The 12,635-nt window shown below is 35.4% G+C and overlaps 1 protein-coding gene and 1 long non-coding RNA gene across 5 annotated transcripts; one reads left to right on the forward strand and one right to left on the reverse strand.

The window, feature by feature from the left end:
- Positions 1 to 57: 57 nt before the first annotated feature.
- LOC143898530 (uncharacterized) lies at positions 58 to 1,382 on the reverse strand. Its single transcript, XR_013257235.1, has 3 exons — positions 1,241 to 1,382; positions 463 to 542; positions 58 to 386 (listed from the first exon to the last, which is right to left on the reverse strand). It is a non-coding gene; the product is annotated as an uncharacterized LOC143898530 (long non-coding RNA).
- Positions 1,258 to 11,309, forward strand: LOC143898529 (LITAF domain-containing protein). Of its 4 annotated transcripts, none has more exons than XM_077408094.1 (4): positions 1,258 to 1,425; positions 2,224 to 2,351; positions 2,459 to 2,615; positions 2,701 to 11,309. In XM_077408094.1, exons 2-4 carry the CDS (start codon positions 2,237 to 2,239, stop codon positions 2,804 to 2,806), a joined length of 378 nt encoding a protein of 125 aa, XP_077264220.1. In that variant the 5' UTR covers positions 1,258 to 1,425; positions 2,224 to 2,236; the 3' UTR covers positions 2,807 to 11,309. The 4 variants fall into 4 exon arrangements, with proteins under 4 accessions (XP_077264220.1, XP_077264222.1, XP_077264221.1 ...); XM_077408096.1 differs by lacking the exon at positions 1,258 to 1,425 and adding an exon at positions 1,510 to 1,626; XM_077408095.1 differs by lacking the exon at positions 1,258 to 1,425 and adding an exon at positions 1,553 to 1,688.
- Positions 11,310 to 12,635: the final 1,326 nt, after the last annotated feature.

The following is a 12,635-nucleotide window of genomic DNA, read 5'->3' on the forward strand; positions in this document are numbered from 1 at the left end:
TTCCACAATATTTTTGTTGCATTCCCGAACAACACACCACGCGCTTGATTGATGGGCCATTTTTTTTCTTCCAGATTTTCCCTCTCAAGATTTTTTTACAAATACCTGCAACAAAGCTAAGACCAAAGTGCTTTTCCTTTATAAGAGAATCGAGAATCTGTACAATTTTTGTACAGATTAACTATTCTCCGTAAGGAAAATAATTTGTTCTCGGTTTTCTTGCACCGTTTATTAAACAACTGTACACTATTCACTGAGGACTAATCACTTCACCACTTTATTACTTTATTATTTCTCGCATCAGATCACATCAGATGTCCGTTGCCGCCACTTTCTACTGAACGGCCATTTAAAGGTCCTGCCCTGCATGGAGCATCTCAACGGTGCTGACAGAGAGCGAAAATACAGAGAGGAAGTGAGCAGAAGTGAGACAGAATATCAGTGCTCTGATTGGTTACATACCTCGCACGCGCATGTGCAGTTCATTTTCATCCACGCTGAAATCGGGAGAGTTGCGCTACTGTATATACTGTGCTCCTGGGCTGCGTTCCAAAATTCACTCTAGTTAACTAAAATGCTATAGTGTACGTGACGTAAACTATAGATTTTAGTTACCCAGAGTGAATTTTGGAACGCAACCCTGGACACCACTCTCTTTCTCTCTCTTCTCTCTGCTGGAAAGCATCTTATTTACGCACGCGCACACAAACACACGACATCGGGTGCGTTCAGCCGATACTCCGCTAGCCTAGCAATCGTGAGCAGTCGCTCGTTATCGCTCGTTTCCTCTCCTTTGACCCAATGGATTAAAAGGAGAGGAAACGAGCGAAAACGAGCGACTGCTCACGATTGCTAGGCTAGCAGAGTATCGGTTGAACGCACCCATCCACTCGCGCGACACACACACACACACACACACACACACACACACACACACACACACACACACACACACACACACACACACACACACACACACACACACACACACACACACACACACACACACACACACACACACACACACACACACACACACACACACACACACACACACACACACACACACACACACACACACACACACACACACACACACACACACACACACACACACAGAGAGAGAGAGAGAGAGAGAGAGAGAGAGAGAGAGAGAGAGAGAGAGAGAGAGAGAGAGAGAGAGAGAGAGAGAGAGAGAGAGAGAGAGAGAGAGAGATACACACAGATACACGACACCTACACTCGTTGCTTATGCAAAGCCACGGATCACCGCCGATCACGGATGACCAGTATCACGATCACGTATCACCACGGCTGACCACGGATGATTTGGTGTTGCATGCGGAACTTTTAAGGATCGAAAACGATCGTCGTGGATTCAATAATCACACAAAAGAATCAATTTTATCGCTTTATCGAAGACAAGTAAGTAATTATGGCGCAATTGCGTTATCACGACACGCTATCGTGACCGAAACGTAGACCGAAACAGGGCGGGGATGTTGTTCGCGCGCGCGCGCGCGCGCGCGGGATGTGCGTCAAATTTCGCAATCGGCATTCGCAAGTTGATTGACTTAATACGGACAACAGTCTTCGCCACGAAATCCATCGTTTGTTTCATCAGGCGTACATACACTACAGTCTGATTCGCTCGAGTTTCACGTTCTCTACTGTTTCGTTTTTCTTTTGTGCGTGAAATTTTACGACCAAAAGCTACAGCTGATCTCAAGCAGCCATCGACGAACCCCCTTATCGTTTCTCTTAATTTTTCGTTGTCCCCGCATTGATTTATATTTTTAGCATTGCGCGTCACGTCTAAAATATAACGATAAACAACGCTATAGATCACTTTATTATCTAACATGTACTACGTTTACGCGAGCGTTACTTCTGTAGTAACTTACGATATATCACTCGTTTACGCGGAGTAAATTATCGTAAGTTACTACAAAATCTCGTTTACGCGAAGGAAAATTTCGTTTACGCGAAGAAATTATCGTAAGTTACTACAGAAGTAACGCTCGCGTAAACGTAGTAATGGTCTTTTGTTTTCATGTCAATGTCAAATTAAATCATATAAATTGAAATACATCCTCACCTATCTAGATTTACATGTACTGTTTTAACGTATTATTGCAAAATCTTGGTACTGCTAAATTAATAAAATATGAAAATCCTTGAATATTTGGGCGTTGCATCATATCAAATTTCTCATATTGACAGCTAGAAGAACATCATGCATAAGAATGGACCGCCGCCACCTTATGAACCACCACCTTATGCACCGCCTGCTTACTCCCAAAATGTGGGAGGCGTTCCTCCAGCTAGTCCGTTTACACCTGCGCAAACTTGTATGTTGAGAAGATATAGAATTTATATTAATTAATGAAAATTACTTGATTAACTGATGAAAATATACATGTTACTAATTGTCTTCTCTGTGCTCTGTATTTTACAGATGCAAATGGGCCTACTATAGTCACGACTATTGTTCCGCTTGGACCACAGTCGACTCATACAATCTGTCCACATTGCCATGCTGAAATAGATACAACAACAAAAACTGAACCTGGCATGATCGCCTATATCTCAGGTGTTATTATAGCATTGCTAGGGTAATTATGATTAATATTTTGAGTTACATTGCGTTATATTTATAATTTATTGTAATGCACAATTTCCTGTTTTCTTTTATATTAGATGTTGGTTTGGTTGCTGCTTGATTCCATGTTGCATCGACGAATGCATGGACGTTCATCATACCTGTCCAAACTGTAAAGCTTATCTGGGGCGTCATAGAAGATAAGTGGATTGTATTAGCATCCACGTGTTGCATTTGAATGTTGAAATATCTTTACGGTACTACTAATTTCAATGGATATACTAAACTTGATTTTGACATTGTACATTATTTTGACGGACAGCTTTTTGGTCAGAGAGTGATGATTTATAAAAGATGTAGCTCCAATTAGATCAATCTAGTTAAATCTTTATAACGAAATTAGTGGAAGGATGCACAGTATCTAAGTAATTATACAGTTCTATATAATTTTTTAATATCTACAAGATAACATTGCACACAATTCATTATTATAAGGCACGGATTTTGTAAGAATATTTTTCATGTTTTTGCGTGAATTGCAGAATTATGTGCAATTATGTGTAAGATTGTGGTAACTATGCAGAGATACGGACCACTCTTCGATTACTTTGGCCTTGATGTTGTCAAGGAGGAGTTGGGCGTATCTAGGGGTTGTACATAAAAATTACTCCAGAAATCTGACTCAGTTATTTGTGTAAGGTAATGAATTTAGACAAAAGCTGGGAGCTAAACGATAGAAGAAATGGCGAGACGTACGGTATGAAGATTGATCTCCAGAGACAGTAGAGTTTAAAAATTATTTAAAAATTTTAAAATATTTAAAATAACTTATTATAACATATTTTATTATTAAATTTGTCAAATTAAAATTGACATAAAATGTCGAATTTTATTTCTTACATATTTAGATTAAATTAATGTGAAGCCCTGCCTGATGCTCTGATGAAAATAAAAATCAGAGCATAAGAGGAGAATGATAGATAAGTAAACGAAACTTATAGAAAACATAAATTGGAATGCATTTTTATGTTTCACTTCCAACTTTTACATTTCCTAGAAATTTCATTTACGTTTTTGTCACTTTTCGCTTACATTTGACTTACGCTCCGATTTTTATTTTCGACAGGGTGCGAAAAATATTTAATTAAAACAAAATAAATAAATTTTTCTTGTAAAAAAACTTGGCGCTGCTAGACTTCGAAAAAACATTAAAATTTAAACATTAGTACTAATATTTTTAATTGAATAAAAACAATAAACATAATTTAGGGAAGAATGCGACAGTAGTAAAAAAACAGCGCCAAGTTTTTTTACAAGAAAAATTTTATTTATTTTGTTTTAATTAAATATTTTTATTTTGTACTGTTACTTTTTTAATTCTTTGTAATTAAAATGATTTTTCGTAATATTAAAAATTTGTTAAAGAGAATTAAGAAGCTATTATCACTTGGGTTTAGAATAGGAAGACCCTTGAATAGGAATACGAAGATACCACTTGGGTTTTATTTCTTTAAAATAGTTGCATAACAATTATCTTTCAAAGCAATATACATAGTCTCTTTAAATTGGCACAATTTAATTTAAAGATTTCACATCTTCTTTTGAAATACATGTCACTTGAGTTAAGTTAGGTAATATAATTTTGTGAAGAAGAAAATAAAGATTTCACATCTTTTTTTTAAATACATGTGACTTGAGTTAAGTTAGATAATATAATTTTGTGAAAAAGATATAAAACTACCACTTAGATTAGATTTTTGAATTTACAAAATACATTGCGTGTACTTGGCACTTTTTTTACCTTTTTTGAAAAAGGTAATTTTGTACTGATATCATCTATTTTGTAGTGTTAAGCAAGGACCTGCAAAACATTTTTATTTTTTATTTTTTAATTATTTACAAAATTAGCAATAACAACAAATATATAAAAATTAATAATATTTAAGTAAAAGTAAATTATACATTTCTCACAAACATTGAAGAAACACTAAATTTATCTTTAAAAATAGGCAAAATTCAAGTAGCTGTAACTTTGTTAAAAATGAATAAAATTTAAATTTCAAGCTTCAAACCTCTACTTTCGAAAGGTTACTATTATTCGTCCAATTTTTATTATGTCTAGACATAATTTTAATTCAGCGAATTTTTATTATGTCATGACATAATTTTAATTCTGCTGCTAGGGAATTTTTAAGTCGATTCTTATGAATCAAGCTTGAATTCGATGTCTAGGTGTCCCAGATTGCCGATAACGAGGTCCACATAGTGCGCGCCATAGTTTTCGGTGTCCAGGTGTATTAATACCTTGAATTCGATGTCCACGTGTTCCAGGTTGCCGATGACGGGTTCCAGATAGTACGCTCCATAGTTTTCGGTGTCCAGGTGTAATAATACGTTGAGTTCGATGTCTAGGTGTCCCACGTAGCCGATGACGAGGTCCACATAGTGCGCTCCGTAGTTTTCGGTGTCTACATGTATTAATACCTTGAATTCGATGTCCACGTGTTCCAGGTTGCCGATGACGGAATCCAAATAGTGCGCTTCATAGTTTTTGGTGTCCAGGTGTAATCGTACGTTGAATTCGATGTCTAGGTGTCCCAGGTTGCCGATGACGAGGTCCACATAGTGCGCTTCGTAGTTTTCGGTGTCCAGGTGTAATAATACGTTGAATGCGATGTCTAGGTGTCCCAGGTTGCCGATGACGATGTCTAAATAATGAGCTCCGTAGTTTTCGGTGTCTACGTGTATTAATACCTTGAATTCGATGTCTAGGTGTCCCAGGTTGCTGATGACGAGGTCCACATAGTGCGCTCCGTAGTTTTCGGTGTCTACGTGTATTAATGTTCATCTATTTGTTTTTTTATATAATCCGTCTCTTGTATTGTAATTTCTGTAGTCTCATGTAAAAATTGAATTCTGATTAGTCTGCAGAATCTTGGAGAAGAAGGTCTTGGGTTTTTCCAAATAACAGTTGTTTCATTCGTCACTTTATCTGTATGTATGAGTTGCAGTAGCACAATAGAAGTGAATAAAATACTTTCATCTGTATTTCTTTCATCATCAATGAATTTTTGTTTATATCTACTGTGCCCAGAACTGCCATCGCAACCCCATTTACAAATTAAAGATAAATTTTTACGTTGTTGATCGGTTAAACATTTAGTTACATCCAACTGAGTAAGTAAAATACGACTAATCGTGTGATCTAGTAAAGGTTGTACTTGTATTTCTGCACCAGTTTGAGTTAAAATTATTTCTGCTTTAGGATAACAATTTTTTTTAGACTTTAATATTTCTTTGTATGATAGAAAAAGTTTGGATCTCTTTTGCAAGCAAGCGTTTCGTAATAATTGATATTTATTTCTTGAAAATTTAAGTTCAATAAATAAAGAAAAAGCCTCATCAGGAGTAAAATTATCTTCTTCAAGATACTGAAAATTTTTTCGATACCTTTTTGCTTTACTTGGACTGCTCGATGTCACATGCTTTATTATTTTTGCTGCATCTACTTTTCCTTCTGCTCGCAAATTCATTTGGGCTGCGTAAGAAAGCTCTTTACTACTTGATTGTGTACGCAAATTTTTTGTCTATCTTTGTTTACTTCTCTCACTAGAATCTTCAAAACTTGTTGATGGTCGACCTCCTTTATCGGTTTCCTTATTTTCTTCTTTGAGTCCAAATGAAATAAATACTCTTAACCATTCACTATAGGTTTTAAAAAAGATAGATTCCGTTCTCTTACTTTTCTGCCATTTGTCTTTTAAATCAAAAATTAATTTCCGTATTGGTTGTTTAGCGTGGTCAGGTAAATTATACGGATGTTGTAATTTGCAAGACATTAATTCTTCAATTTTTGCGTATGCTTCTGTAGCACTTGTACTTAAATTATTTCTTATTAAATTAAAAACTTCTTTTCTTGTCAGACTATTTTTATCGGGCATTTCTGAATTGGAACCTAAAAAAAAGTTTTTGTTTAATATATAAATTAGTTACACTTTAATTAAATTAATAGTTATTTTTATTTCAAGTTTTCAAAAAATTATATAAAATGAATTAGTAAATAATAATGATTATTTAATGTACTAATCTCTCATTTTATAAGTTTGAATTATATTAATATAATAAAATTTGCATTTAATTTTTATACAACAAATTTGAAGCACTGTATATAAATACATATAACATAAATTTACTCGAATAAAGTACAGGCTTACATCCCGCGCATGGAATTTAGGCATGAAATTTGAGTTTTAAAAAGAAATGTTTGCATGTAAATTCTAAATCATCTTACATATACATCATATACGTTCAAAAAAAGTTGAAACAATTATTCAAGTGGACGAAAAAATTATTTATTCCTCTTTTAGTTACGCTAAAATAACATTTTTTTTTTTTTTTTTTTTTTTTTTTTTTTTTTTTTTTTTACAAAAACCTGCATAAAAACTCGTTAGGCACTTAAAAGCAGCTGAATTTTGTTTTATTTTATAGATAATAGTTTCACCTTTCATGTCCAATGTGTTAGATAACAGAATTCTGCAGAATTATTAAACTTTTTTCTTCAAAACTAAATTTCTTTTTAGTTTTATAACGTAAAATTAACGTAAGTTTATCACCTTATTACTATTTTCTATAAAAATATTGAGTATTCTAATAAACACAATTATATTCTACTTACTTTCACGAGTTGATTCCATTTTGTTAAAGTTAAATCGGTAAACTCTACGAAATTTTATAACTCTTCAAACACGAGCTTGTTTTTTCTCCTGCGTGCGCGCCAGATGTTGCTCGAGCGAAGGTCGCCTTTGTATTGATTTTTGAAAGCAGCTATAAGGGATTTGACGCTAATATTAACGAATTTTGACACTTGAGATATTTCTCCAGCCAACCCAAAAGTTCAAATTCCTAAACTAGAAACTTTATTTTTGGGGTTTTGGCCAGCTTTTGGGGATTCTGCCCCACTGTGCAGCGGTGGTAACGATGTAAGGATACGAAATCTCTCCAGATAAACATGAAGCAATTGACTCAATATATATTATATATATATACCTAATTTACCTAAATAGAAATCTTTCTCCTGACCGATAAGTCTATCGACAATTTAATTTCTAGATCGATCGAAATACGCGCGCGATTTCGAAACTGGCAATACCTGCGCCGCCAGCGTCGAAAAAGTGAAAGTGAAATTTCTGATTATATATATGTCATAAGACGTCGGCGTTAGAAGTAGAAAGTATCTTAATAAAAAATTTTTACATTTGGACTTTGCGTTGCAATATCTCCGCTCGTAGGGCACGTAGCGGAATATTATAAGAGAACCCCCCCCCTCCCTAATTGGACCCCTAGCTATCGATCAAGCTTACTTAGAACTTGATTTGTTCACTCGTTATCGAGATCTCAACATCTCGGGTACTCGCAACTTGTCGCGTCGCGTAAAAGAGTCACGGTCGGTCTCGCTCCGCGTGTACTTGGCACGAGACACTTACTACGTTTACGCGAGCTTTACTTCTGTAGTAACTTACGATAATTCCTTCGCGTAAACGGGATTTTGTAGTAACTTGCGATAATTTACTCCGCGTAAACGAGTGATATATCGTAAGTTACTACAGAAGTAACTCTCGCGTAAACGTAGTAACTACCATGTCTTTTGATGATGTTTATGTTATGACTTTGACGGGTATGACTTTATGGTTGTTTACATTACTTGAGAGCTGTTTTGGTTTGTTTCGCGTGGAAAATGTATGCGCGGAGGCAGCAAGTTAAAAATGTTAAAAAGTTGCTAAACTTTGGAGTCGCAAAAAATCCTTTTGGTATATGTGTTTTTTATCTAAAAGGAACCTATTCGCAAAGTTTTACCTAAATCTGAACATGGACGTTTTCGGAAGTTTGGCCCGAATTCGCTTTAGCCAAGGCAAGAAAAATAAAATTGTAACTTTTATAAATTTGTATATATTTATAAGTAATGTTTCCTATCTAAAAAAGAAATGTTTCTTCCTTATTTTTCTTTAAAAAAAAGGCATGTTAAATCGATACTCGCATCTCTCGAAGTCTTCTCGAAAGTCTCGAAGTTTATTGTTGACTCTTTTCCGCGATGCTGATTGGTTCTCTTGCTGCACTAACTTTGTGAGCGGCTGTCATAGCATAATTTTGACAGTGTGTATCTGTTGCTAAATAGCGCGCGCGTAGCGCGCGTCTGTGATGTCTGTGATGTCTAGTATACATTAAATTAGATGTTATTTTTTCTGGGGGGGAGGGGTCGTCGATACAGATCTTTGCTAAGGGCGCAAAGGATCTTAGATACGCCTCTCTGTCAATGTCACCCATCTGAGTAACCTGAAGGTTTTAGCGGTCGGTCATTGTTTATTAAAAAGTTATAAACAAAAAAGTTAAAGAAATCTAACAATTTGTGATATATGTGTGTATAGACAGTACACACTTATCAACAAAGGGTTACCGTCCCTCCCCCACAAACAGAATAGGATGGGGATAGAACTTGGTTCGCGTAGAAAGTTGAAAACCCGAACTGTACATACAATGATATATAGATCTCGGTTTGCGTAGAAACTTGAAAACCCGAACCGTACAATGATAGACCTCGTTTCGTTCTGTAAGCAGGGGTGGGGTGGATCTCGCTTCGTGTGGATGATTCTCTGGACAGCATTGTACTTTCCACGCAAAGCGATCTCCACTCCATCCCACCCCATCCCTGCTTACAGGGCGAAAAAAGGTCTATCAATGTACGCTTTGGTTTTTCAACTTTCCACGCAAACCAAGGTCCACTCTCACCCACTTCCGCCTATATGTGTATTGTCTATACACACATATTAGCAAATTTCTTTACAGACGATAGACCCTCATTCCGCGTACACGTGTGGGCAGGGAGGAGCTCCACCGCCCACCCATTCAATAAATAATATTTACAATTATAATCATACAATTATAGTTAAAGCAGAGAATACTTTGTATAGTTTGTATTCATGCTTTTTAACATATAAAATTGTATACAGGGTGTCCCATTTTAAATGACAACCTCAAATATCTCTTGAACGACACATTTTAGAGAAAAATGTTTCATAAAAAAGTTACAGAGTTCAAAAGGGGCCAATAAACGATCTTACCAGATTTTGGGTCCTGGCCCCGTGTTGGACTCAGCAGGGCCCAAGTTAAATTTTTTAAATAAAAACCTCTATTTTTTATTGTGCGATCTTTTTCTACTAATTAAGTTGAACAACTTTTGTCTGAAACTTTTTTATTTGCCTAATATTTTTTGAGATATTTTCAAGGCAAACTTGGTAACTTTTTCGATATTTAGCTTACGATATCTCGATAATTATTTGTTGAAAGGAAAAATGATACAGGACTTTTTGACTTAATTTGGTCTGAAGAATAAGCTCTTTCAACAGTACCGCAACTTTTTTAAATACTTGTGTACCTATACATGAAAACTCTAAGGAGATGTCTACACGAGTATTTAAAAAAGTACTATTGTAACAGCATATTCTTGAGACCAAATCAAGTCAAAAAGTCTTGTACCACTTTTTTCCCTCCGACAAACAATTATCATAAACTAAATATTGAAAAAATTACCAAATTTTTCTTGAATATCTAAAAAAATATGAGGCAAATAAAAAAATATTTTAGACAAGTTGTTCAAATTAATTATAGTAAAAAAGTGATGGTACAATAAAAATGGGGGTTTCCATTTAAAAAATTTAACTTGAATTCTACTGGGCCAAACACGGTCCCCGTACCCAAAATCTAATAAGATCCTCTAGTGGCCCCCTTTAAAACCTGTAACTTTTATCTAAAACATTTTCTTTTAAAATGTGTCATTCAAAAGGTATATGAGGTCGTCATTTAAAATGCAACACTCTGTATGTACACAATTAATAATTTAATTGACTATACTAGCAATGATACTGGTAATCGTTACCACGATTATAATCATTGCCAGTATAGTCAATTAAATTTTTAATTGTGTGAATTATTGAGTGGCGAAGTAATTGTTACTTATTCACTTCGTATATACTTTTCTATACCAACTATTTACTGCTTTAACAAAAAGACTGTTCAATATATTAACGATTCACTGCTTTAAATAACTTTTCTTCGTTCATAGATGTACATATATTGTTTTCACATACGTATTAGTTGGTTTATGCCTTTTAATACTCAAAATAACTACTATATTTTTCAAACTTTTTTTTATTAATAATAAATTTTATTAATAACTTTTTAATAAACAATGACCAACGGCTAAAACCTTTAGAAGGTCACTCAGAAGGTGACCTGACGACATATCAAGGTCAAGGTCATCGGAGGGTGGTCTGTATCTCTGCATAATTATCAAGATTTTTAGTAACAGAAAGCGTGTTCAAAAAACCTTGTGTATAACTCGTGAAAAATTGAGACTTCCATATCAATTTATGCTTCCAATATTAATAGATTTATGACTTTTATTAATTTCTATTATTAATATAGATATGTACTGTAAACTATCTGCAGCATTGATTTTTAAAGATTAATTTGTTATTAATCGTGATTTATGCCAGTTTTTGGCTCAAATGTTATTGTTTACAACAAAACGTTAAGGTGACTATAAAATTGATAGGCAGCAATAATACACGCAGCTATCTTTACACATTGAACTGTCCAACTCTATAAATATAATTAATGATATCGTACGCATTAATAAATTTTTTTAAAAATATTATTTCGGTAAATTTAAACTAAATCACAACACAGTGGAAACCACTCCCAATTTTTTAGCGTAATTTATGCTAAAATACTTAGCTTACTGTTAGATTAGTTAGATCTTGATTTGAAAAGTCTTGATCTATTTCGTATACAATAAATCTATCTCGTATACAATATTTTTATCATGAAAGTACACACGGCGACTCTCTGATTTAATAACTACCGTATACTATCCGATCCAAAATTTTCCTTCTTTTGATCATAATAATTATTTTAGATATGAGTTTTTTCAAGTAGTTTTTCAGTTAGTCAAGTAACAGTCCGTCATGAGGTAATTGAAAACAAACAGTGACAAACATTACACAACATCCCAATAATTATAATAATATAACATGATTTTACACGCACGATTTAATCGTATTTAATTATTTACTAATAAAAATATCACAATAGTAGTGCGGTTGGACTCGATTTAGGTTAGGTTGTAACCGGACGGTACATGGGAAGACACGAATCAACGCGGGGTGTCCTTGAATTCAACGGTCGCCACTCGGTTTGACCTCTGATATACCGAGAAGGTAAGTATCTATCGAACTTTCAATCAGACTAATTATTCTTCTTTTCGGGTTCCTGCCACATGAGGATCATCGCCGTCGCCGTCCAGGATCGCCGCTGCCACCGTCTTCCAGGATCAACGAGGGACTTCGAATGATCGACGCCAATGGATCAGGTATGGTACAGAAGGTAAGTCCAATCGAATAATTTTCAAGAATTTTTTGACAAAAGATTGTATCATTTATTCAATTTGACTGCTTTTCATTCACAGTTGTTCACAAATATCAAAGATACACAATCTGTCGGACGATCGCACGTTCGGGCTGACACGCCCCTTTTCGTTACGACGCACAAGATTTTTCGGCACTAATTCGCCGTTCGCTTTGGTAAAAGCGATAATTAACGCGTTTCGCGGGCGTTCCCGGTTGTTATGGAAGTTACGAGATTACGATTTGCGCACTCGAATTACGATCGCGGGACTTAGCGCGACAACGAGAGTGTATGCGAAATTACGTGTTGCTCCGTGAACTATCCCCGAGAGACTGCCTCGAGTGGTCCGTCTCGCTCGGCCTCCCTACCATCGGCTATTCAGCCCCCACTCCGGCGCTCCCTGCGACTTTCTCCTTCGAGAAGTTTCCTAACTGCGCAGTTTGTCTCGGTAATTTTCCGCTCCGGTGTTTACGCGGGTCTATATGGAAATTTCCACGGGCGTTGCGCTCGCGATGCCCTGCCGTCCCGATGCCAGGGTAGTGGTTTTCCACTATTCCGAATATGCGTCCGCGGT

Source organism: Temnothorax americanus, unplaced genomic scaffold (assembly GCF_048541705.1).
Source record: "Temnothorax americanus isolate GAGA-0224 unplaced genomic scaffold, ASM4854170v1 Scaffold232, whole genome shotgun sequence".
In the NCBI taxonomy this organism is placed as follows: Eukaryota; Metazoa; Arthropoda; class Insecta; order Hymenoptera; family Formicidae; genus Temnothorax; species Temnothorax americanus.

Bases quoted from the DNA above. Each gene is read 5' to 3' on its own strand.
- LOC143898529 (XM_077408094.1), top strand. From the start codon at position 2,237: ATGCATAAGAATGGACCGCCGCCACCTTATGAACCACCACCTTATGCA. The intron at 2,352-2,458 runs GTATGTTGAGAA...TGTATTTTACAG, and splicing joins GTTTACACCTGCGCAAACTT to ATGCAAATGGGCCTACTATA. The intron at 2,616-2,700 runs GTAATTATGATT...CTTTTATATTAG, and splicing joins GTTATTATAGCATTGCTAGG to ATGTTGGTTTGGTTGCTGCT.